The sequence below is a fragment of the Haemaphysalis longicornis genome, unplaced genomic scaffold, assembly GCF_048455015.1.
Source record: "Haemaphysalis longicornis isolate Haplotype H1 unplaced genomic scaffold, Haemaphysalis longicornis Haplotype H1 scaffold_4, whole genome shotgun sequence".
NCBI classification, from domain to species: domain Eukaryota; kingdom Metazoa; phylum Arthropoda; class Arachnida; order Ixodida; family Ixodidae; genus Haemaphysalis; species Haemaphysalis longicornis.
Genome location: NW_027526361.1, coordinates 5,093,553 through 5,120,714, shown reverse-complemented (window position 1 = coordinate 5,120,714; position 27,162 = coordinate 5,093,553). Strand labels below are relative to the sequence as shown.

Here is a 27,162-nt window from a genome sequence, read left to right as displayed (position 1 = left end):
CATACCGAGTGAGGTAGTCGGTGGCGACTACAATCCACTTGTTCCCCGCGGACGACGTCAGAAATGGTCCCAACAGGTCCATCCCGACCTGTTCAAACGGCTTCTCGGGGATTTGGACAGGGTGCAGGAGGCCCGCTGGCCGGAGTGGTGGAGCTTTCCGTCGTTGACTTTCGCGGCACATGCGCACGTAATGCCGCACGGCTGCAGAAAGTTTTGGCCAGTAGTATGACTGCTGGATCCTAGTCAGGGTACGGGTGAAGCCGAGGTGACCCGCCGTCGGCTCATCGTGGCAAGCCCGCAGAACCTCGTTACGAAGTATTGCGGGAACAACAAGCAGGTAGCTTCGGCCACGCGGAGAAAAGTTCGCTTTATACAGGACACCACCGCGGAGACTGAAGGATGGCAGCGCTCTTGAAAACACCCGCGGCACAGTGGGCGAACGTTCCTCCAAGAAGTCAATCAGCGGCCGTAACTCGGAGTCCCCCCGTTGCTGTTCCGACAGGGAGGATGTGTCCAGCACGCCAAGAAAAGCGTCGTCATCGGTGCAGTCATTCGCCGACGCAGGGACAGCTGGTGCTCGGGAGAGACAATCGGCGTCGGCATGCTCTTGGCCAGACTTGTAAACGACTTTGACGTCAAATTCTTGAAGCCGAAGGCTCCACCGAGCTAATCGTCCAGACGGGTCTTTTAGGCTCATCAACCAGCAGAGCGAGTGATGGTCACTGACCACTGTAAATGGACGGCCATACAGGTATGGTCGAAATTTAAGTACTGCCCAAACGACGGCGAGGCACTCCTTTTCGGTGGCCGAGTAGTTGGCTTCCGAAGAGGACAACGTTCGACTGGCGTACGCTATTACCCTTTCGGCGCCGTCTTGCCATTGCAGAAGAACCGCTCCGAGTCCAACGTTACTGGCGTCGGTGTGAAGCATGGTGGTGGCGTTCTCGTCGAAATGGGCCAAGACCGGAGGTGTTTGCAACCGTTGGCGCAGCTCGTCGAACGCCCTCTGTTGCTCGTCATTCCAAAGGAACACGACATCATCCCTTGTAAGGATGGTCAGCGGAGCTGCAATGTGGGCGAAGTCCTGTATAAATCGTCGGTAATAGGAGCATAGCCCCAAAAAGCGCCTCACGGCTTTCTTGTTGGTTGGCACAGGAAACTGAGATACCGCTTCAGTCTTAGCAGGATCAGGTCGAACTCCGGCACTGCTAACCACATGGCCGAGGAACAGGAGTTCCTCGTACCCAAAATGACACTTTTCAGGCTTTAGTGTAAGTCCGGCGGATCGTATCGCCTCGAGGACGGACGTGAGACGTTCGAGGTGTTCTTCAAACGTGGAAAACACGATAACGTCGTCCAGATACACCAAGCAAGTTTGCCACTTTAGGCCCGACAGCACGGTGTCCATCAGTCGTTGAAAAGTGGCTGGAGCGGAACACAACCCGAACGGCAACACTTTAAATTCGTACAGTCGATCAGGCGTCACAAAAGCGGTTTTCTCGCGGTCTTGTTCATCGACCTCGATCTGCCAATACCCGCTTTTTAGGTCCATAGACGAAAAATAGCGGGCATGTCGTAGTCTGTCGAGGGAGTCGTCAATGCGAGGCAACGGGTAGACATCTTTTTTGGTGACCTCGTTGAGTTTGCGGTAGTCCACACAAAACCGTAATGTCCCATCTTTCTTTTTCACTAAGACTACGGGCGACGCCCAGGGACTATTCAACGGTGCGATGACGTCGTTTTCCAGCATTTGCTGTACTTGCTGCCGTATTGCATCGCGCTCCTTGGGGGCCACACGGTACGGGTTCAGACGGATGGGCCTCGTTGTTTCTTCGGTAATTATTCTGTGCTTTGTCAGATGCGTCTGGCGGACACCTGCCGTGGACGAAAAACAGTCCGCATATTGTTCCAGCAGGTCGAGGAGCGCTCGGCGTTTTTCGGACGACAGGTTGGTGCTGACGTCTATTGCGAGTTTGGCGCTCGCTGTTGTGGTGGCACCAGTTTGGAGCACGTAACAGCCCTCTGTGTCGTCGACAGCTTCGAAGAAGGCTACAGTAGTCCCTTTCAGGATGTGCTGGCGTTCATTGGTGAAATCGGTGAGCAGGAGATTTCCGCGGCCACAGGACAGGTGCACCAGGCCTCTCGCGATGGCAAAACCATGGTCGAGGAAGAGCGATGTGTGCAGCTCGGCAACGCCATCGGCAGTGCAAGGATCGTCGCACGCTACTGCGACGAACGCGCATGATCGTGGCGGCACACTTACGTCGTCAGCAGCGATACGCAGCGGCAGACGTCGGTGCTCGGTAGGCTGTACTGGAGGCAGGTTCGTCGAAAGGCTCACCCTGCCCTCACCGATGTCTATAACGGCGTTGTATTCGCGCAAGAAATCCATGCCGAAGATTACGTCTTTGCAGCACCGAGGTAGAATGACGAACGTGCCGACAAAGTAGGAGCCTCCTAGACGAATCCTAGCCGTGCATTTCTCGACTGGTGTCATGAGGTGGCCTCCAGCGGACCGAAACTGAGGCCCGTCCCACGCAGTCTTTACCTTGCGCAAGCGCTCGGCAAATTGCTGGCTCACGATGGAGTAATCTGCTCCGGTGTCCAGCAAAGCGGTCACCTCATGCCCGTCGATAGAAACCCTGAGTTCAGCACTAGCGCCTTTGTCGGCGTTAAGGGTCGTCGTCGTTGTGTGTTTACACTGCGGCAATACTGTATGGGCGCTTTGTTCCCGTCGAGTGGTAGCGGAACATCCGTTGGTTGACGTCGGCGGCGATGGAAGGTCTTCTGAGCTTCTGCAATCAGCAACCTTGCCTCCCCAGGTCGCTTCGTCTAGTTTCCCCGCCGGGGGCTGGAAAACCGGACGTCGGGGCCGTCTCGAGGGGCGCGACGGGTCGGTGGGAGGTGCGGTGCTGGAGACGGTGAGCGGGATCGACGAATAGGCGACGTGGTGTTGCGTGCAGTGAGGTAGTCGGCGATTTCGGTCGGCCGCTGGCCAAGACGGGGAGGAGGAGCAGCCAGAGAGAAGCCACGTAGTCCGATCGCGCGGCAGGGGCACCGTCTGTAGACGTGGCCAGGCTCACCGCAGTGATAGCACAGGGGTTGCCAGTCAGCTGTGCGCCACAAATCCGTTTTGCGAACCCGGGTCGGTGGGAATTTCGGCTGCGAAGTGGGCCACGACTGCACAGGCGGGGGTGGCTGACGGAAAGGGACAGTTGGCATGTTTGGAGGCTGCTGACGCATTGCTGCTGCGTAGCTTGCGGGGCTCTCTTGCACGGGCGGGTCGGGAGGTGAGAATGCTTGGCGGAGCTCTTCGTGCACAATCCTGGCCATGGAGGGCGTCGGCTGTGGAGTCGCAATTCCAAGCTTGCCTAGCTCTTCACGCAAGACCGACCTGATCAGTTCCCGCAAAGAGCTGTCATCGCTCGTCAGGCTGGCAGCGGTTCCGGGAGCGTTGGCGGACCTCCGAAAATACTGACGACTGCGCTCCTGCACAGCCCGCTCGATAGCCGTGGCCTCCCTGATGAACTCTTGCACAGTGCGTGGCGGGTTTCGGACAAGGCCGGCAAAAAGCTGCTCCTTGACGCCATGCATAAGGTAGCGAAGTTTCTTCGCGTCCGACATGGCAGGATCAGCGCGGCGAAAAAGGCGTGGCATGTCCTCGGCAAACATGGTGACACTTTCGTTAGGTTTCTGGATTCTCGATTCCAGCAACCGCAGCGCGTTCTCAGGACGATCCGGGTCGGAAAAGGCTTCCTGAAGCTCCAGGCGGAAGTCGGTCCAAGACGCGAATGTAGCCTCATGGTTCTCGTACCAAATACGAGCGCCATCTTCCAACGAGTAGTACACCAGCCGCAGTTTGTGCGCATCGTCCCACTCATTAAAAGTGGCAACACGCTCGAAGTGAGCAACCCAGTCTTCCACGTCCTCGAAGGCATCCCTGTGGAATTTATTGGGTTCGCGAGGCTGGTGAATTACCACCTGTGGTGTGGCCATAATGGGAGCTTGCAGGGGCTTACGGGTGCGGACGTTGGAAAGACCCGGTAATTCAGGAGAGAGACCGAGCTTGCGCCGACTGCTCCGATGAACCGGCGTGTTGATGAGACACGGTCTTTCTGGGCTGGCGCCGGACAGGGATCCAGGCATAAGAGGCAGCATGGCGAGGCTCAGCGAAGATGGCTGAATCAGTCTGGCCCGCGAGCGGTGGACCCACACATTTATGTCGTCGTCTTCAAAAACCTGGTTGGCCAAGAAGCACGGAACCTAGCACTAACTGGGGATTGAACTTTGCACAGCGATCGCACACATCGCAAGCAGGGCATCGCGGCTTGACAAATATCCACGTGACAATATCAACAAAACATAATAAAATCGAAAAATGAGTTGTCAATAAATACGCCAGATGGCGTTAGTTGTCCGCCAGGCACCGTTTTTAGCTTTCACGGGACGTTTGAAATCATCGGAACTCCACGTCCAATGGCCTATGGCGCCGTAAGGAAAGAGTTAAGCGATGACCAGCAGCAAAGTCTACGCACATGAACACACTAGCCACCCAATGTACCGGTGATTTTGAAATACATGGCAGTACACAGACATGGCAGGTACAGGAAGTGTGGCAGTAAAGTTGTGTACCTGTTGTGTACTCTGCATTCCCCGTACTGTCTGCATGCATTATCACTCTCTCTCTATCTGGCTTCGCCCATAAAGGACAGATTGCTCCTAGTTCAATAAGCATGAGGCTGTTGTTGATCAACGACACTACGTCAATGTTGGGTACAGAACTGGCACCATCCTCTGGGCGTGCTGCATCTGAAATGGTTTTGTTTAATCCATTTGAAGCTGAACCACATGCTTGCACAGGCCACTGTTTCAGGGGCACAGCACAAGTACATAACGAGGATGAGAGGTGCCCTTTACGGTTCTTCGCATTCCAGCATGCTGCAGCTGCTGTTCATTCTAGCTGGGTATTAGCTTACCGTAAGCACGGCAGAACTTACTAACAGTTACAAGGAGGTTGCCATCTGCCAGTGAGCCCTGCATCACAGAAAGAGCAGCCCCAGAGCTGTTTCTCCATTTTAGCAGCAATTAAACCGAATAATTTCCCGTTAACTGGCATGCCACCACATGCACAATAAAAAGCACTGTCTGCCTGCTCCCACTGTTAACTCCAAGAGTATCAAATTTTCTGGCTCGTGTGAAAAAAAGCACAAGTGGCGGGAGCCAGTGAGGGGAATGGGGCCACTAGGGCAGCAGGGAAGAATCCTGAGGCAACCTCTACGCGAGTATCTACAGGTACGCAATGACGCTGTGCCGCTATGCGGGTGCACGAGGAGGAGGAAGGAGGAAGCAGCACCTGGGCACGAGCTTGTCCGAATCGCAGCACAGCTCGAGCAGGCCGAGCAACACGCGTGACACATCCACGTGCGGCTCCCACACCGTGAAGCCCCGCCCGATCAGGTCGATGGCCGCCCGGCGCAGCGACGTGTGCGCAGGCAGGGCCGCTGTCGCCGGCGTCAGCAGCAGGTACGCCAGCGCCTGGCCTGGGCACAGCACACAGGAGGGCAATGTCTTCCAACAGCAAAGCGGCTTAGCAAATCCCAATTTTTGTGTCTCCAGTTAAAAATACCAAGGAACTGCCGAGCGTGTGCACGTGAACGAGGGCCTCGCGGTGACAGCCAGGCAGTTAACAAAACCAAGAAAATGCATAGCGTTCGTGTGTGCGTCCCTCGCAACGACCCGCCAGCGTCCTTTGCACACGTTCGTCAAGCCAAGCACACTCACTTAGGAAAGTTGGCCAAGAGTGCAGCGGCCGCCCGCCAGTTAAAAAAACAAACAAAATGCCAAGCACTCGTGTGTGCGTGCCTCGTGGCGACTGCCCAGCATCCCTTGTGCGCGTTTGTCAAGTTAGAAAGATGGGCGAAAAAAACTCAAGCGTTTGCCGTAATCGTGGCAACGCTAGCTTGGAACGAAAAAGACTCCAGCGTTCACCGCAATCGTGACAACACTTGCTCAAATGAGAAAGGCACGTCACAGCATACACCCATCCAAGGTTATGCCCAATGACTATCACTTCTAAAAAGATGAAAGACACTCACACTTACAGAAACAACTATGGCGTAAAGGTAGTTGCGGCAGCGAAGAAGAAGCAGATTGGCTTACACATTATTGTGAGCTTCCTTCATTTTTGTCCATGGAGGAAACTAGTGCAAGAACACAGACAGCAAGCCACTGTTCCTTTCCAGGAGGGGCATCTTACTCCTGTGGGATATTTGGCAGTGCAGAATCACTAGTGTGGGATTTTGAATGCTTTGAATGGAGCCAAACATCTGTGGCTGGTCAACTGTGACAGTGATGCCATCAAACTGTCAAGGTGAATAGCTTACGAGCTACCCATCTTGCAGACGTGTTTCTATGTGGAAGTTCTACTCAGCGTTTCATAAGATGTCATACATAACGTAGGCGTGTGTGTGCTACTACAGTTATTGCGTGAGGAGGAAGAATTGGAATGAGGTTATCTTCCCCAATATCTTCCCCGACACAGTGTGTGTGAGAGAGAGATCAAGGGAGACACTACTCACTGGTGTGCCAGGCGAGGGAGTAGTTGGTGGGTCCAAATCCGTCCACAACAGACTTCTTCTTCTGGTCGTCGGCGTTCTTGCGCTTGCTCTGCTCAATCTCATGTCCGTACTCCGCCCCGATCACGCCCAGAAGAACAATGGCTGTCGACTGTTTGCGGCGACCCTCGGCTGCACTCCAGGCATGCTTCGTGGTCGCCTCCCCACCTGGGCAGCACCATCCCGTTGGGTGCACTCGCACTGCTCCCAGGTCCTCCAACTGCTCGGCATTTGGTCATATTGTGCAAGCTGCTCGCAAAAGAAGAACTGTCTCGGGGCTGCTAACACAGTGCTACTGCCTCGCGTAACTACATCCATGCAGATGTTCATAATAATACTGTATTTTGCAATGCATACCCTGGACGTCCACTGCAACGCACTTTTGCACAAGTGCTACAGCATGCCTTAGCATGCCCTGCCCTTCCCTGACAAACATGACTGAAACTTCCCACCAAAAACGACGCACTAAGACTAAGAAGTGCGTCACACTGCTTGGAAACGCCAAAGTAATGCTGCATGTGGCAGCAATTTTAGGCACACCAACGTGGACGCAGCCGTTGCAGAGATGGAAAGACATGCACGTGTGAGTGCGATCCCCTTCGTGCACAGGTGTGCTTTGCATGGACTGCTGTGGATGGGGAGGCAGCACGGCAGAGGGGGACAGAGATAGAGGAGAGTGGGTCTGCTCCCTTCCTGTACCCCATTCAGGGGTGAGACAGCTAAATCAGGGTTGGCAGCACAAGAACCTTGATTTGGAGCACAAGAACGACATTTCTTATGTCACCTTAGGAGCCAAAAAAAATCAAATTTTTGGCAACTCAGGGTGGAAAAGTGCACTTTTCAATCAGTTTTGAACGTACATAACACTGAAACCACCTTTCAATAAAAATTTTTCTACCACAGTATCACAAGGTACGAACTGCACTACCTTTCTACATACCATTTTTAAATTCTTAAGCTCTATGCATAATAGCGTGGAGTGCCGTTGAAAATATCGAATTGAAAAACTAAGCAATTGTAAGGCATTTTTTATTATCATGTGAATGCCGAAATTATTGTTTTTGTAAACCAGATTTGGCTTTACGTACAAGTGTAGAACCATGTCAAAAGGTGCGCAAAGCGAGGTGACAGTTGTTTCCCTTCACAAGCCCTCCCATTTCCATTTCCAAGGTGCACGTTCACTGTGTTCATACGGTGAGTAAGGTTGGTATGTTTAGTCACCTCCCTTTTGGCATTAAATTTCGCTTCAGATAGATGAACCATTATTACTAGCGCGCAATAATAGCCCGTCCCGCTATCGGACACTGCTTGAACATTTTGCGGCGATGTAGCCTGCGCCACCACTTCTGCAGTGTTGATCATCCCATTCCTCAAAGGCAGCAATAATTCAGCGTTTTATAACGCCGCAATGAGTACGAAATTTGCTTCAAGCACGCACCGAGCCTCACACTCAAGGCCGAAACATGGCGAATTTGAGGGCGCCACACTGTTTTTGATGAACTCCCGTCTTTACGAGCTGCACAACTTCCCGCAACAGATCAAACTAACTAGCCACCTCCATAACCAAAACCATGGCAAAAATTGGCGAAGAGCACTCTGCCTGAACCACGAGCAACTGCTTTGTGCGGCGACCATGTTTTCCAATCTTCACCACACCAAGATGGTGGCGCCCAGTAATGTCGTTCCGGAGATACGGCGCTCCAAATGTTGCCTTTTTTCATCAACTTGCGCAAGTAGTTTGTCGCTTCATGACACAAATATTTTTTTTACAGGACTTTGCAATGGTTTTCAATGGGAAAACTTTAAAAACTCACAAATTATAACATGTGCAACCCGACATTATGACTTTCGAAAAAGCTATCTCGGGGACAATTTTATGTGGGTTTTTTATTCAATGATCAATCAATTAAACCTTTACAAACAGCATCACCTCGTGGGTGCCCGAAAATTATGCTGTCAGTACGCATTTTTCCCCACTGAAACTGACGGGAGCGTTACACTCCTTGGCTCTCAGACTGTTTTGGAGCAGTTTGGCGCAATTTCCAAGCATACCTTCCCTCTCCTCCTCGTCCTCTTCCTCAGACGAGTTCTGGCCGTCGCTCGTCCGTATGGACTGGGCGTCCACCTTGGCTGCGGGGACGGCTGCCGAGGGCGTGTTCGAGCCCGAAGATGCCCGGCTGTGTGCCTGGGTGCCCCCTGGGACGCCGGCAATACTGCCCTGCACGGGCAAATGCACCACAGGAGGGGACTTCATTATGCAGGACAGGTCACTGAAGGCAACCAGCAAGTTGGTTTCAAATGAAAGTCTCACCTTCCAATAGCCATTTTAGCGTTGATTCGGTGGCGAAAAATGCCCCAATTGCTGGGGAATCGGTAACAAAACGCTGATCAAATGTGACGCAAACAGCGACTACAGTCGCTGTTTGCGTCACGTTTGATCATCATTTCATTACCGATTTAACGCTACCATGCACCAAGCGATTTGGTCAGTTTCAGTCAAATCAGTCGTGCTTTCCTGGGCTCCCACATCCTTTGCAGCTCCGAACCACTAAGAAAAATGTTCTTTCATCGGGCCCATGATCAGTATTGACATTTTGTTGAAGAAAAACAAATTTCCCTTTTGAGGCCCCACGAATGATGGTGTCGAACCAACCACGTAGCTCATGTGCTTGCTCAAAAAGTGATATTGTTGCCCCAAGTATGGACTAGTAGCACCATCCAGTGGCAGCCAGGAAAGACGTTGTGCATGCCAGACAACCACTTTTGGTGCAAGTTGCGCGGTATAGCTACTGGTGGCGGCACAGGTCTTCACGTTTTCACTATTTTCTACCTTATTTTAAAGAAAGCTATAGGACAGCCGTATATTCGTGTTTTTGGTGAGCTAATCTATCAAACTTGAGTAACTTGTATTGTCACTTCATTGTACCTTTAACAACAATCCTTAGCCTCAACTGTGATCTCTTAGAAAGGTTGTATGCCTCTTCTTGAAAAACTCATGTTCAAAGAAATTTTTACCCGTAGCAGAGGTTTAAAGAAACCACACAGTAGCAGTTTACACGTTACAGCAGTTTACAGCGTTACGGACAAGTGCAAAACTCAGTTTTCATGACAGCTACCATTCATCAATTTTTGCACTCGAATATTTGTTCTTACATTACTTCGTTAAATTTTTGTTTTTACGATTAACGCTTCCTCGCACATATTAACGCGCATCACACAATGCCGCATTTAGTGTCCACTAAGGTGCTCACAAAGTTATCGTGTATTCAAAATTTAAAAAGGAAGTGCTGCTGCTGAATGGTATCCTTCAAACCTTGTTTCCAGTTAACAATGTACTCTTAGTTTTTTTCATCAAAGAGCACAGCGGCAGGCACATCCCTTTTTAAGCTTAATTAAGCACACCCTGCTGCTTTTTTCATTGGAAGCAGCCCAATTGCATTTACCCCCAGCTCTGCATGGGGAGAACAGTGCACACCCAACTGTATCAGCTCATTTGTAAGTAGTTTTACAACAAAAATGTCTAGTGCAATGGGCATTAGTAAACGAAAATCAGCCTAGAGGATGTGCCTAATGAATGTGCCCAGGCGAAATCAAAGGATGTCAAAAAATACTGTAATGATATTACAATCCATACTCTTGATGTGAAGAAGACACCTGAATCCCTTGCTGGATGACGATGGTCCAGATCCCTGCTGGTCCGACTCCGCAGAGCGAATGTGCCGCCACAGACGGTTGAAGCATAGATGGAAGCAGAAGACTGGACTACCATAATGTGGCCAACATGGACATTACATGGATTGTTACCACATTGTACTGAATACATGACCTTGCATGAAAGTGCTAAAATACGAGTGCTTGATGACCGCTGAAAACTGCAATCCTTCACATCATGCTCAGTGTCGTCTTCCATTTATCGCATGGCCGGGAAGATGTTAAAAATATCAGAAAGGAAGAAGAGGTGGCCATTAGCAGCTGCCTCCTAACAGCACTACCACCGTCATTGTGCAGATCCATCTGCCATAAAAGATTCACCCACATACTGTGGCCCCCAGTTTCTTCAACATTTGCGAAGTAGCTTCAGTTTTCGCACAAAAACATGAAAAATTGAGGCGTGTAAAAAATATTACCGTATTTACTCCAATTTAGGCCAATAATTTTTATTTAAAGGTCGTTTATGAAAGTCGGGCGTCGGCCTAGATTCGAGGATGCAGCTTTCCTTCCACCGCCAGCCACTCCACGCCATCAAGCGGCTTCGCAGCTGCAGGCTTGCAGCTTGCAGGCATCCTGCAGGTTTGCAGGCGCCATTTTGCATGTTTGAACATTGTGAACTCGGCTCTGAGCATTCCGTGCTTGCGGCACAATGGCGCCCACCAAGCGGTGCCACTACACCACGGCTTTCAAGCGCAAGGCAGACTTGGAGGCCGAGAGAACTACCTCTAAGCACAGCGATGAGAAGAACGTGCGCTGATGGCGGAAGCAGCGGAAGGAACGTTTCAGCTGCACTGCCAAGCGAACGGCCTTCACAGGACCCAAGAAAGGTTGACACCACAAGGCTGAAAAGGAAGTCGCTGACTTTATCAGGCAGCAAAGAGAGGGTGGAATGCCTGTGACGACAGACACAAATCAGGCAAAGGTGAGGGAGATCGCAATCGTACGAGGCGTCGCACGGACTCGGTTCAAGGTCAGCAGGGGCTGGATCACTTGCTTCATGAAGCGGCTTAGGCTCAGCCTGCGACGGCAGATGTCGGTGTGCCAGAAGCTGCTCCCTGACTTTGAGGAGAAGCTGGTCGCATTCCAGCGCTTTGTCATCCAGAAGTGGGTGGAAAAGGACTACTGACTGGCCAGATCAATAACGCCGGTCAGACCCCGGTGTATTTCGACATGCCTGTGGCCTACACCGTGAACGACAAGGGGGCAAAAGAAGTCAAGGTCAAAACTGCAGGCTACGAGAAGCAGCGCGCCACCGTGATGTTGTGCTGCATGGCGGATGGGCACAAGCTGCCGCCGTGCATTATTTTTAAGAGGAAGTCTCTACTAGCCTGGGAATTTTTTGCTAAGAACGTCGTCGTGCGAGCCTACGAGAATGGTTGGATGAGTGGTGCTTTCATCGAAGAATGGGTGAAAACTGTTGGGCAGTGATGTGCCGGTGCTCTGCTGTTTAAGGAGTCACTCCTGGTTCTGGCCTCTTGCCGCAGCAACTTGACAGATGCCGTTAAGTCCGTGCTTTTGAAGGGCAGTACGGACATTGCGGTAATACCCGGCGGTATGACGAGCCAGCTACATCCGCTCAATGTGGCCATCAACAATCTATTTAAGGACAGGCCACGGAAGCATTACAATGACTGGCTGACGCTGCAAGATCACCAGCTGACACCGACCGGGCGCATCAAGCCTGCTTCACTCAGCCAACTGGTGAGGTGGGTCGCCGCGGCACGGCACAAAATTCCGGCAATGGTAACTGTGCGGGTCTTCCATAAGTGCAGAATTCCGAACGCACTGGACAGAAGTGAGGACAGCGCAATGTGGGAAGAGGACAGCGATGTTCACGACGACGACGAGTGAGCATTGAGCATGGTACGACAAGCGCCGCAAGCGTAAGTGCATGCACTAGTTTTAGTCCGGTGCCTTTTTTCGTTTGGCTTACATTCGAGGTAAGTTTTTTTTTTATTATTTCGGGGGTTGGCCTAGAATCGAGGCCACTCTAGATTCGAGTAAATATGATATATTTGATAACTGACTCGATATTTGGATTTTTTAAAAATTTGATTAGATATTCGATGTGAAAGTTACTATTCAGTATTTGCACACCCCTAATTGGAAGTGTTACACACAGAGATGACACTTTGCCTCAATTAGAGACACAGTTTTTTCCCACCACTTGCATTGGACTTCCAATGGAAAGTTTCCACAACTTTGCTTGAAAAAAAAAGAGGAGGAGGATGAAGAACAGGAAGAATAAAAAGTAAAGAAAAACAGCTTTGGGGGCAGGGCATGGCACACCCCAGACTCGGTTCAGCACCCCTAGCAGTGACGGATGCATAGGGAAAAAGAAGGCACGTGCCTCGGGAGCCGCGCCGCCGGGGCTGGCGGCGCCTGCGTTTGCCGGCCCCTGCTGGGCTGCCGGGGGCTGGGCCCCCTGGCCGGGACCCGGGCCGCCTCCGCCTCCCCCGTGGGGGTGCTGGGGCAGGAAGGCCTCGCCGTAGTTGGGCAGGTAGGCTGCCCACTCGTCCACCACGCTCTTGCGGCCCTTGGGGCCGATGCGACGCAGCTCCGCCAGCAGCAGCGCCTGGGCCGCCTCGCGAACCTGCGCCCGCACCCACAACACACCCACACATGCTTGCACCAAACGGCAACACCACGCCCCGCTTGTATCACATGTGCTGCACTGAAAGGGTAACGCGTGCCTCTAGTTTCATGAAAGATCCTGGCAGCTGGCCTAACATGCTTAATTGCAACAGCAATTCACCGAGTTAGTGCAGCGACTGCAGGAGAAAATGCCACTTCAGAGCAGCTAAGGGTGTTTTCGAAGCACAGGCCAACACCTGTCAGTATGCCACTGGGAGACTGTCACTGAGGTTGCTAGCGGACACGGTGAAACAAACTGCACAAACAACATTGAAAATGAATACATGAATAGAAGTATGCCACTTGTGGTCACATAAGTCATCACCATCAAAAACTCCTTAAAGGGCTAGTGAAGTGCTTTAAAATCGGGCAAGAATCTATTTTTTGCAATTAATAATACATAGGTCAGTTTAAGTCTGTAAGCTTTATCTGCATTTTTAGGTTGGGGACAGTGGCTTCCGTCGATAAAGTTGACCCTCCGCCCTGCCCACTGCTCACTCCCACACCGCCGGAAGAGCGAGAAACCGAGAGGCAGCGACCACAAGTAATGTAATATTCAGAAGACAGCCAGCAACGGGCGCCACCGCTTTGCTGTTTAACAGTTTTCTGGGCAAACTTCCTAATTAAGCTGGCATGTAATTTAAACTTTATTAACCTTTATTGTCTTGAGTTGCCTCTGCATGAATTTTTAGCCATAACAAGTTTGGTTCAGTCGAAAGATTGCCTCATTAGAATCATACTGACACTATTTTTAGTGTAAACTTTGCTCAGATAAGCTACATAATTTGGAAAAAAGGGAATGACCATGCAACTCACTAGCTCATTTCCCACACTAGAACCTAAGACGTAATATGCACTGCTATGTGATTGGCTGAGCCCAGCAAAAGCAAACGCAAATTAAACAGGTTATAAGCTTGCAAAACGAGCTACTTGCACTTAAATGTAATTGATTGATTGATTGTAGGGTTTAACGCACCGACGCAACGCAGGCAATGAGGCACGCCGTAGTGGAGGGCTCCGGATTAATTTTGACCACCTGGGGATCTTTAACGTGCACCGAAATGTAATGCATATTCTATTTTATAGCACTAAGAATGGCGCAATAAACAATGGAAGTTACGAAACTACACGTAAACATAGAAGTACCAGTGCGTCCTGCTGCTGGTACTGCGCGCACTATGCTTGCTATAGCTGCACAGCAGTCCGGCCCTTTGGGGTTTTCTCACACGACATCCGCCGATTGGTGAAAGCGATGTTGTCCTGCATGACCCTGTTTGTCGAGCATACCCCACGTTTCATGAATGATTACTACCTACCGTTACAAAAACAAGCCAGGTGCAATTATCGTCAGAATCAAAGCAAAGGCAGACAGCAGTCTTGTGCAGCATGGTCCCGCCATCTAGGAGGACTGACGGTAAAGAAGGTGTTCCACAGTCCGCTGTGAAGTAAACAGAGCACTAACGTTCCCTCTGTCCTTGTTACGTCATTGCAGATGTCACGAAACACACGATTTGGAGGGAAAATCAAAATCCTAACTTAAACATTAATTTATCAGGGAATAAAGCATCGTTTGCTACTGGACAAGCACTGGGGGCACTATAAAACAAAATCTTTTGAATAAAACAAACTTTTACTTTGTCTGAATGGCCCCTTTAATTCAGCGATACTAGAGATTTCCTACCCGAGCGTTCATGGCTACTGTATTGCCTTCACAACCAGCCCGGGCCAGCTGTGTCAACAGGTGCTCTGGGCTTTTTACGCGAAGTGACAGGCTCAAACAAATTCGGAGGTGCTTCAAGTCCCCGATCCATTAGGAAATTTAGGGGACCGCAATGCTCGGGTTCCCCAAATGTTTTGCTCGTTTTCCGATCAACACTGTGGGCTATGATGATAGCTCGGCTAAGCCCGTAGATTTCGTGCAACGTTAGCAAGAAATGAGTTAAGCTGGAAAGTGTGAAATGTTTTCTGCACACACACCGGCCGAGTCTCCCCTTACGGCCCCCACAAAACGGTTCGAACTAGCGCAGGCCATGGCAGCAGCCACTCGTCCTGCTGTCCAGAATAAAAGCAATCGCGAAAAAGAAGGTAAACATGCAAGAGGGTGGATGGTAGTGGCGTGGAAAATTGTGCTAGGGATTGTAATCCGAGGCATCTTGAAAGGGATGATCAAATTTGTGCCGTGATTCTACGCCTACACTTCTCTACGCCGACTGGCTGCGGACGCAGGTGGGTGACCCAGCACCCCCACCTGGGTCATTTCAGATAACATCGAACAAAGCATGGCTGGTCGACCTCTTCGATTTGCTTTAAATTTTTTTACCTCATTCCCGCATGTATGTAATGTGCGGATTCACAAATATTTTCGGCGGAAAAAAGTTTGGCCGAGTGAAAAAAAAATTTGAACCCACACGCGTGCACCGCGGCCACGTTTAGCGACGTCTACCAAAAAATATACTAATCAGGCGGGAATGGTAATTTTTATGCTTAATCTATGCCTGGTGTACATTTCGCGCCCAAAATATCGTTGGCTAGAAAAACATATATTTTTTGTAATAAATTTCCAAATCTCGCTCAGAACGCATTTTGTTGTGTACTTTGCGGGCCAGTATTATCGTAAGTAATGGAGCTAGAGCATTCCAATTTGAGTGAGCGCTGCTCCTGGCAAGCACAAATAGGGGCCGTAAATATCGTGTCTGTGCACACTACGGTTAAAAAGTAAATGGCGCACAAGTGTGAAAAAAAAAACTAAAACACTCCGAGTTCAGAGGCTTATTAAAAAAAAACACTTCTTCGATTTTGCTGAAATTCCCCCAGATGTTAACCTGTGAATGTACTTCAATGATCATTAAAAACATGTTGCATCATTTTGTTCCTGACGCGCCTACAGCGCGCAAAAAAAGCCTGGTCGGCCAGGTCTTCACAAGATCCTGAGACATGAAACAGTGAGAGCAACTTCTAGTGAATGTGCAGACATTTTATCATTATTTTGTACCAAAGGCAAACGATTACTTATTGATAGCATTACAGAGAATTCCGAAGCGAAACTGAAATTTTTATGTGAATTTTGGAACGAAAATAAACAATCTGCGCACCGCTAAACGTGTACTCTTCGAAGAAAAAACGGAGGAACTCCAGATTCACGCGCATTTAAAAAAAACGCTTCTTCGAGTTTTATGAAGCTTTCCACGGATATCTTCCTGTTAATTTAATTGTGTGAGCCATTAAAAAAACTCGCATCATTTTGATCCCTGAAACGCAAAAGAGCCTTGTCAAGCATGCTGGTCACAAGGAGCTGAGACATAAAACGACGATTGTGACTTTCTGCAGATCTACCCTATTTATTTCGTAGAAAGGGCAGAACATCTCCCGAGATAAGGAGAATAGAATAGCCAAGCGACATTAACGAACTCAACGTTTGACATGAAAGTGTTCCATCGGCACCCCATTAATACCGTGCAGCTACTAGCTGTTTATTACACATTGCTTGCTACATCAGTGTTCACAGTTTCCTCAAAGGGGCACGAACAGTCCGCGCTGCATATAGTTCGCATATATCTGCTTCTGGTGACTTCCTTAAACGCCGCAAGTGCCAGGACTGTATGCCGGGAAAGGCACCCACTGTTCGCCATTCTTCCTTTTTTGTTTCGTGATAGCTGGAAACTTCGTTCCCCCTCGAGGTATTTGAAGTGAACGCTCTTGATCTTCTCAGACAACACAGTTACCTTTTCTTTTGCCATCTGAATCGCATTTCTTAGTGGTTCATTTAGGTTGTAAAGTGTCTCCTGGTGTTTGACGATTCCCCCAACTCCGTCGCAGGCATTCTTTCCGTGCCTTGTTGCGGAGAATATCCATTGCGTTTCAGGCACGTCGCTCTTTCGCAACTCATGAAGCCGGTACCTGCTTTTAAAGTGACTGGCAGCTCCGCCACTCACATAAGTCGCCTTGGAGTACAGTGGGAGATTGTCGTCTACCCACTGCCTGATTTTTTTCTAAACCCAAGCAGGCATGCGCACAGTCATGGGCCATGGCAGACGTCATCTCTTGCAACCACAAAACTATGACAAAAGACACTGAGTAACAAGCTAAATATATACAAAAAGAATAATAAAATCAGAATACTTAAAAGGAATAATAAAAAGTGATGAAATGAAGATTAAAATGCGACCGTAGTCACATAGCGGGGAGGCAGCGCAAGGCACTCTCCCAGTGTAACAGAACTGAAAACTTGTAACCGTTCGAACGCATGCAGCCCCTTTTCTTCCAGTCCCCTCTTTCGCTCTTTCTCTCAGCCAAGTCCCCGCCGCCGCATACGGTTGAAAAAGCCCACAAAATACTCGACTCAAACAAAAAAAGATCCTACATGTGTCGTCCCACACCCCACCGGGCTCAAGGGCATTTGCCTTCCTCTTTGGTCGCTAATTTGGTAATTGAACTAGTGTGTCCGGAGAAGGACCGAAGAGGGGCGCGCTACCTGGAGACGTTACCCGCGCCGGGGTCATGTGTGGCTGATGTCCGTTTTTAATACTTGCCATGTGTGCTGCCGACCGGACGGGCTTCCGTAGAGCCTTTGATTTCAGGCGAACGAAAGTTACGTCCAGGCGAGTTAAAAAAAACAAGGCTGCTTGCACCTTGTCAAATACCATAGCGCATCACGGCAGCAGTGCGCACAAAAAAAGAGCGTTGATAATCTAAGACAAAGAGCGACCGCGGTTGGGGAAATCTAGAGGAAGCTATAAAAGTAGACCTGAAGACTTTCAAATTGCGCGTTTTACCACCATACATGGCAGCTGTTTCGCCCCCGCACGACTGTATCCGCGCTGTGCTTAGAATGACGCACGATATTTCGAGGGCTCACACAAGTACGTTTAGAGGAAAATATCTGTGGAAAGCTTCATAAAACTCGAAGAATTAAGCGTTTTTTTTAAATGCGCGTGAACCTGGAGTTCCTCCTTTTTTTCTTCGACGAGTACACATTTAGCGGTGCGCAGATTGTTAATTTTCGTTCCAAAATTCACATAAAAATTTTAGTTTAACTTCTGCATTCTCTGTAATACTAACAATAAGTAATCGTTTGCCTTTGGTACAAAAAAATTATCAAATGTCTGCACATTCACTGGAAGTTGCTCTCACTGTTTCGTGTCTCAGGATCTTGTGAAGACCTGACCGACCAGGCTTTTTTCGCGCGCTGTAGGCGCGTCAGGAACAAAATGATGCAACATGTTTTTAATGATCATTGAAGTACATTCACAAGTTAACATCTGTGGAGAATTTCAGCAAAGTCGAAGAAGTGTTTTTTTTTAAATAAGCCTCTGAACTCGGAGTGTTTTAGTTTTTTCTTCACACTTGTGCGCCATTTACTTTTTAACCTAGTGTGCACAGACACGATATTTACGGTCCCTATTTGTGCTTGCCAGGAGCAGCGCTCACTCAAATTGGAATGCTCTAGCTCCATTACTTACGATAATACTGGCCCGCAAAGTACACAACAAAATGCGCTCTGAGCAAGATTTGGAAATTTATTACAAAAAATATATGTTTTTCTAGCCAACCATATTTTGGGCGCAAAATTTACACCAGGCGTAGATTACGCATAAAAATTACCATTCCCGCCTGATTAGTATATTTCTTGGTAGACGTCGCTAAACTTGGCCGCGGCGCATGGGCAGGTAGCGGCCGTGGTCCACACGGGTGGGTTCAAATTTTTTTTTCAGTCGGCCAAAATTTTTTCACCCAAAAATATTTGTGAATCCGCACATTACATACATGCGGGAATGAGGTAAAAAAATTTCAAGCCAATTGAAGAGGTCGACCAGCCATGCTTTGTTCGATCTTATCTGAAATGACCCACCTGCCTGAGCACGCAATGCAGCGGGGGGCCAAAGGATGGTGCTACCTGCACGCAAGAATCGACACGCACCGACTGCTAAAATGGCAAAGAAAGGGGACGAAAGTGTGGTGCAAAACTGTGTTAGTGATTGCCATTCACTACTGTAGTGATAGTAGTGACCAAACATCTGCCTCGATGCTGAGTCTCCAGTTCCCAACATCCGAGCCAATCCGAGCAACCCAAGCTGGCTGCGAGCTGTTGGGGAAAACACTCTTCCAAAACTTGTCGCGAGCGAGCGTGTTGCTTTTGGGTTCCCCTACTTTTTGGAGGCCCCCAACTTTCATTTCCCCTATTGTCATAAAACTGTGTACGGGCCGCAATGCCAAGCCTAACGTTCTCTACGCTGGCCGGCCATGGAGCGATCCATCACCAGCACCTCTACACGACGCGGCGACCAGCAGCCGCATTGCGGCTGCCTGTGTGCATGAATTGACGCATGCCACTGCACGTAGCATGTTGCCGCCTGCCAGAATGTAAAAACAAAGTTACACATGTGAGAAAGGGGATGATGGTGTTTGGAAAAATTGTGCTAGGAATCGTGGAAGTTGGCTGTGAGTCATTGGGTAAAAACCTTTTTCGCAAGCTAGTCGTGAGTAAACTCGTTGCGTTTATGTTTCCCTCAGGCTCCCCTATAATAAGGAAAGATTGTGCACGTCTCTCATTCCCCAGAAGAGTTTCTGCCTGCATCTGAACGGGAACAAAATGAGCTCCTCAGGCACAAAAGTCACCTCTACCACATTCATACCACATTAACTCCATAATAAGCTGAATGTGAGGTTCTATGGATGCATATTTTATTCAAGCTCGCTTTTAGTGACTCACACTTGCGAGCCTTGATTATCGTTCATTTCAAAAGACTAGGTTGTTCGCAACCTCTCCAAGATTGTGCTTTCATTTCTTTGGGTGCCAGGACTTTTCAATTAGGAAGCCTCTCTTCCATAATCCTATTCTTGATGGAATCACAGCTCTTGTTCTTTGGTGTGTGCTTCAGATGTTGTGGACATAGAAGTCACTTCTCGTCTCCAGCCTATGGACTGATTATGAGATTCGGCACTCATCTCAAAGCATAGGAAGCACTGAAAACAGTCCCCAACAGCAGTGAAGAACAAGGGGGACATTACTCGGATAGAATGAATGCACCCCCGTCTGTGCACAAAGGGGTGACGGCGATAGTGACACTCGCACTGCCCGACCGGAGCTTGCCTCCAGCCAGTGTGCTGAGACAAGGTGTTGTGGCCCCCTCGCGCGTGTGAATCCCCACCCTGACAGCCACCATGGAGGAAGGCCGCACCTCGAGGCACCGGTCCTGCCAGCGGCGGGCCAGCATCTCGACCTGTGGCCGCTTGAAGTCCGGGGTGCGCACCAGGTCCGGCAGGAGCACACAGTGCAGCGCAGCCAGCAAGCTCCAGCCCTGCTTGACGTGAGCCTGCTGCTGCGTCAGAACCTCCTGGATCACCGCCAGAGCGCCGCTGCTGTCCACCCCGCCGCCTCCAGCTGCACCACCGTCCGCCATCATGAAGGCCCGGCTGTCTGCACGGCTCAGCCGCCTGCACCAAGGACGGGGGAAGCACCACGGGGCCTCTTTTGAAGCACGGAGGGAGCTCCATGTGGGCGAGCGGTGTAAAGAAAAAACAGCGCAACAACCGGACAGAAGAACAGAAGCACTACAGATGGGCACCAGACAGTGTCCATCCACCGTAATTCCATTTTTTGTCCTGTTGTTGCGCTGTTCTTTTTTCAAGTCCTAACGATTGAACCTGATTAAAACCCAACCAGAATGTGTTGTGTTGTGTTGTGTTGTGTTTTATGGCACATAAGCAACTTAGGCTATCATGCGCCAAACAGAAGGTTTTGTGTATTTTGTGGATAATAACGGTTACATCACGTTACAGCTTTACAGCTTGCTTAGAATCCCTGCTTCCTTGATAAAACTAAAAACGGAGGAAATTTTAACAAGTGCGTTTTCTCCTAAAAGTAGACTGGGGTGAAATGGAATGTGTTCGTCGTAGAACAGCCTAAAATGCTTTTTTCTCAGGACCTCAAATTTCGTACATGAGAGTAACATGTGGTTTACTGTTAGCTCTTGGTCGCATTCCTCACATCTCGGTTGCATGTTTCTGGGCAGCGGGGCCACTCTGATGTTCGGAGAGAGGCGCGAGTTAGAGCCCTGGAGAAAAACTACGGCTCAAACGATATGGTTTATTATACGGACGCCGCAGATTATGCCAGACGAGGAGCCATGGTAGCGACTGTGACGAAGAAAGATAGCCACGCCTCGAGCCTCACTCTCAACAACGTCTCGACGCTACAGGCCGAAGAGGTAGCTATTGCGCTGGCAATAACGCAGACCCCAGCGGAAGTGATAATCACAGATTCACAGTCAGCGTGTAGGAGCTACCTCCAAGGCCGCATCTCGTGCATCGCCATGAAGATCCTCGGCCAGAACCCTCCGAGGAAAAGGGTGTCAATTGTCTGGACACCAGCTCACGCTTCCCTCTGCGGTAATGTCTTTGCTCATGAGACTGCTCGAGGTCTGACCAACCGAGCGCCGCGAGAAAGTTGGCTTGAGACAGCGATCCCTGTAACGTCATACCAGGAGGTGACCCAATTCTACAGGCTCACCAGGCTTATGCTACCCGCTGGCCACCCCTCCCTCAGCAAGGCAGAGGAGCGCTCCTGGCGTCTCCTCCAAACCAACACGTTCCCCCACCCGACCAAACTCCACTTATTCTGGCCAACAATATACTACTCACAGTGCCAATTCTGCAACGCGCCCTGCACCTTGTATCACATGGTGTGGGAGTGCCAGCTTAACCCCTCACTTTCCTCGATATCTAATCCCTCGATTGAGCAGTGGGAGGAAGTGCTGGCCAGCTCTAGCCTCGAAGAGCAGCTTCGGCTGATCCACCGGGCTGAGGCGGCTGGACGCTCCAACGGGGTCCTGAACTGAGGAAACCGCCCGCTTGACTCCTCTCATTAAATAAAGTTTATTCTCTCTCTCTCACATCTCGGTTTATCTTCTTTCATTAGAAGGAAGTTATGTGTCAGGTGTGTATGTCCGATGCGGAGACGACATAAAATGACTTCTGTGTAGCGCTCCTCATGTTTGCTTGATTCCCACTCTGCTATAGTGGGCTTAACTATGTGAAGTTTGTTGTCTGTTTCGTTATCCCATGAGGACTGCCATGTTTCTCTGAGTTTACTCCGTATAAATTTCATACAGTCGCTATGAGGAATATGTACTTGTGTTACTGTTTTACTACCAGCCTGCGCAGCACATGCATCGGCTCTCTCATTACCATTGATCCCAACATGGCTAGGAACCCAGCACAACTTAATTTCCTGTCCCTGTATTTTTGCTGTCACTAAATTGTGTATTATGTCTCCTATTATGGGTTGAGCTGCATTTTTGTAATGTAGGGCTGTGATCGCGCTGAGCGAGTCTGTGTAGATAACACTTTTCGGAATGCTTTCCTTCCTTATTCTTTCCACAGCAACAGCAATTGCATAAGACTCCGCTGTGAAAACCGAGGCGCACTGAGGTAGTCTGATCACCTTCTCCCATTCACCTTGTATTATTGCACTCCCAGCATAGCATGCTGTTTTGGAACCGTCTGTGTAAAATGAGGTGTAGCCTTTGTATTTTTCGTTTAGTGCCAAAAACTCCTGTAATATGTGTTCACGCGGTGTTTTCTTTTTTTGAAAGTGTGTCAGTGTAAAATCGCACACAGCAGGGAATGTATACCAAGGTGGTAGTTGTTTTGTTCTATGGGCAGTCCCAGGTAATGTGTCCAGCATACCAAGTTCTTGGCATTTCTCTTCAAACCGAAGGAGCAACGGTCTAATAGCTTGGGGTTTGTTATTAAACAGTGTCCTAGATGGGCATTTCGTGACTATGGGATAGCACAGATGTTTCGGTAGTGAACGGATCTTTAGGATGTATGAGCACGTGAGCATGAGTCTTCTGTATGTAAGTGGCGGTTCATTGGTTTCAACATAAAGACTGCTAATGGGTGATGTCCTATATGCGCCAGACGAGAGTCGTAAACCTAAATTATGTACGGGATCCAGTCGTTTTAAGTAGGACTGCCTTGCTGAGCCATACACAATGCAACCATAGTCTAAGCAAGAGCGTACAACGGAGCGATAAACTTGTAGGAGGCATGACCTGTCGGAACCCCAGTGTTTACGAGACAGAACCTTAAGTATATTTAGAGCCCCGGATGCTTTCTTTTTCAAGATATTGATGTGAGGCAGGAAAGTGAGTTTTTTGTCAAATGTTACGCCGAGAAATTTGTGTTCATTTTGTATGGGCAAATTTATTTCTTTTAGGTGTAGGGTGGGGTCTGTCTGCAGGCCTCGTTTGAGTGAGAAAAGAATGGCGACTGTTTTGTGTGGTGAAAACTGGAAACCATTTCTGTCTGCCCATGTTGTCAGTTTATTTATGGTCAACTGTACTTGTCTCTCGCATGTCGTTACATTGGACGATGTGCAAGCTATTTGAAGGTCATCAACATAAACAGAATACATAATCGACCTTGGAATTATTTTTGATATGGAGTTCATTTTGACAACAAACAATGTTGTGCTAAGAATACAGCCCTGAGGGACCCCGTTCTCCTGTACGAAATTCCTCGACAGGGTTGAGCCCAGGCGCACTTGAAATGAACGATTTGTCAAGAAATCATTCAGGCAGTTCAGCATTCTTCCACGTATGCCTAATTCTACTAAATCCCGCATTATTCCAAACGTCCATGTAGTGTCATAGGCCTTCTCGAGATCAAAAAAGACAGCAAGACAGTGTTGTTTGTGTATAAATGCTTCTCGTACGGCATTTTCAAGGCGGACAAGATGGTCAGTTGTTGAGCATGCTTTTTTGAAGCCGCACTGGTGAATGTCTATAAGTTCATTTGATTGTAGGACAAAATTTAACCTGGTATTCACAACTAGTTCAAAAGTTTTGGCCAGACAGCTCGTAAGGGCTATTGGTCTATAACTACTAGGGGAGGTTGGCGGCTTTCCGGGTTTTAAGAATGCTACAATAAAAGCTTTTTTCCAAGCTCCCGGCATTTTTCCCGATACCCAAATTTTGTTAAAAAACTTCAAAAGTGCTTCTACAGCAGGACCAGACAGATGAGCGAGCATTTCGTAATGTATATCATCTGGCCCGGGGGCGGTCTGCTTACCAGCCAAAAGAGCTCTCTTTAATTCTTGGAGTGTAATTAAACTGTTGTACGTTTCGTTTGTGCCACCAAATGTTGGCAGTCGTTGTTTCTCAGCTGTGTTTTTATACTTTAAGAAAGCTTGTGTGTAGTGTGCGGAACTTGATACTTTGGCAAAGTGTTCACCCAGTATATCTGCCTGTTCTTCTATGCTTGTTTGCACATCTGGTGCTGTTAAAAGGGGAAGTGTGTAGGGGGAGTACGTCCCGTTTAGCTTATGAATTTGCTCCCATACCTTCTTTGATGTTACGGAGCTGTTTATGGACGAGACATAATTTTGCCATGAGGCTCTCTCAGCTTTTCGGCGAATGTACCTTGCTTTAGCTCTTACCTTTTTAAAATTTATTAAATTTTCCTGGGTTGGGTACCTTCTAAAGACTCCCCATGCTTTATTTTGCTGCTTTTTTGCCTCCTTACATTCTTGAGTCCACCATACTTTGTGGTTCTGCCTCACCACTCCCGTGGACTGTGGGATAGCTATGCGTGCAGCATTAACAATGCGGGATGTAAACACTTCATTCAATTCGTCAATACTAAGAGTGTCTGAAAAAACTTGGTCTAAATTTGCTTCCGAAGCAAAAAGTCCCCAGTCGGCAAACTGAAGTTTCCACCTGCGTGGTTTCGTCGGGATAATAGTTGGTGAAGATGTTACGCTAATGAGTACAGGTAGATGATCGCTCCCATATGGGTTGTTTATGATATCCCATTTAAAATCGCTAAAAACAGATGGTGAACTAAAGGATAAATCTAAGCAGCTCATCTTTCCTGAGCTTGGGGAGCAGTATGTAGGCTTACCAGTATTCAGTAAGCAGACATTATTGGTCAAAATCAAATCTTCTAGAATCTGGCCTCTTACATCAGTTTTTTCACTTCCCCAAAAGGATGAGTGGACATTAAAATCACCTACTATTAGGAACGGTTCTGGTAACTGATTTACTAGGTCTTCTAAATCAAGCAGTGATACCGTGAGTTGTGGTTCCAAGTACACACAGCAGACTGTGATTGTTTTGAATACAAGCATGGTGGCAGCTACTGCTTCTAGCCTAGTTTTCAGTTTATGTTCTTTAGCTGCAATACCATTTTGCACAATTATGGCGACACCACCAGAGAGCCTATTCGCCTGCTCTCGGTCACAACGAAAGACCTGGTATCCTTTCAGTATGTTCTTATGTTTAGGACCCAAGTTTGTTTCTTGAACGCACAAGACTGCAGGTGAATGAGTCGCGAATATTTCTTTCACGTCATTTAAATTATTTAAAAGTCCTCTACAATTCCAGTGGACTAGGAATGCCATGTTATTTTTGTATCAGGTGAAAACTACGTTTTCGGTCCCGTGATACGGTTTTCGCCTTTCTTTCCATTTTCAAGGGAGTTCCGCCGCACCACCGAAGTAGACGGCCGAGAACCTCCCTCAGTTGTGTCCATTGTCTCCTCCGAGACGCTGGAGGTTCGTGCAGAATGCACGGGTGTTGAAGTGTTGGACCTAGCCGTGTGGGCAGAGGTCTTCGGGACTGCCAAACCAGGGGTCCGTGCAGCCCGCTTTGGGGGTGGTGGAGCAGCACTAGCTGCTTCCACCGGGGGCGCGGGGGGCCTTGCTTCAGCCTCACTCTGTGTGGCTTCAGCAGGCGCCGAAGACAGCTGTGATGCCGCGCCCTGTTGCACCACAACGGAGTAGGATCGGGTATGCGCTGGTGTCAGTCGCCTCCGTGCTTCACGAAATGTAAGGTTTTCAGTCACTTTCAGCGTGATGATCTCTTTTTCTTTTTTCCACGCTGGGCAAACACGAGAGTATGCTGCGTGGTTGCCCTTGCAGTTCACACAGTTGTTGTTCGGATTCACAGTTCTCAGTAAGGTGTTCATTGGAGGCACATTTGGCGCAGGTGTCTTGGCCCCGGCAGCTTAGCGAGCCGTGACCGTATCGTTGGCACTTGTAGCATCGGCGAGGATTTGGAATATACGGTCTCAGTTTCATTTTTGTGTATCCTACCTCTACGGATTCTGGAAGTATGCTGGATGCGAAGGTAAGGACCATGTGTTTAGTCTGGATTTCTTTGTTTTCTCTTCTGATTTTGATTCTATACACATTTGTGACGTTCTGTTCTTTCAGACCTTCGAGAAGTTCCTCCTCAGACACGTACTTTAGGTCGTCATCGGATATGACTCCGCGGACCGTGTTGAGTGACCTGTGTTCGCTTATAGTTATAGGGATCTCACCAAAAGATGTTAGTCCTGGCAGTTTGTCACACTGGTGTTTGTAGAGCAGTTCGAGTAGGAGGTCTCCATTAGCTAGTTTTTTTACTTTGTAGCCTTCGCCAATGGTGGCAGTTAGGGTTTTTGCGACAAGAAATGGTGAGACAAGTCGGGCAGTTTTCTCTTCATCGTTGCTGTGAACCACGTGGAAGCGTGGGAAGTTCGTAACGTTCTTCGTGAAAAACTTAGCAGTTACGTCGGTGCCCCCTCTTTTACGAGAGGGATCAGTTGTGCGAAAAAAAGAAGCCATAAAATGAAAAATCTGTTCGGCCATGGTGCCAGCCGCCCACCATGGAGCCCAACAAGGGGACGGGACAGGAACTCGCGAGCAAGTCCTGCCCACGCCAGCTGTACACCACGACTATAACCTAATATGGCTGAACTCAGGGTCGTCCGCCACACAAGGTTAACCCTAGCCGCCAGGAAAAAGGGAAACTGAGAAAGAATGAGACGACAGGAAAGTTGTTAGAAAGGAGACAGGAAAGCGAAAGGTGAAGGGAAGGACAGGAAAAGGCGACTGCCGATTCCCCCCGGGCGGGTCAGACCGGAGGTGCCGTCTACGGGAAGCGGAGGCCAAAGTGGTGTGTTGCCTCCGCCAAGGGGCCTTAAAGGTCCAAGCACTCGGCGTCGGCTCAACCACCAGGACCCTCTTTTCCCCGGTCACGGCGCTGCCACGCACGGCTAAACGTGGGTGCTCGGGGTCCGTTGTGTCGCACAGTACACGCAAACATCTGCTTTAGCAGATGCCCCCTGCGGGGCCAACCAGAATGATGGTGGCACAGGAAGAGGGCCTTCCCCAGAGGCCTCAGTAACAAAAAACAGGAGCACAATGCAGCTAGTCCGT

General features: G+C 49.1%; 1 protein-coding gene across 6 annotated transcripts in view; it reads right to left on the bottom strand.

Moving 5' to 3' along the window:
* Window positions 1-27,162, bottom strand: part of Rbcn-3b (WD repeat-containing protein Rbcn-3B) — a 94,322-nt gene that overhangs the window by 17,479 nt on the left and 49,681 nt on the right. For all 6 annotated transcript variants that reach the window (XM_077705721.1, XM_077705724.1, XM_077705726.1 and 3 more), the window contains 5 exons: window positions 20,138-20,393; window positions 12,676-12,918; window positions 8,667-8,832; window positions 6,579-6,782; window positions 5,354-5,540 (listed from right to left, as the gene is read on the bottom strand). In XM_077705721.1, the coding sequence (XP_077561847.1) occupies window positions 5,354-5,540; window positions 6,579-6,782; window positions 8,667-8,832; window positions 12,676-12,918; window positions 20,138-20,393 (1,056 nt within the window). The remainder of the gene's footprint in view (window positions 1-5,353; window positions 5,541-6,578; window positions 6,783-8,666; window positions 8,833-12,675; window positions 12,919-20,137; window positions 20,394-27,162) is intronic.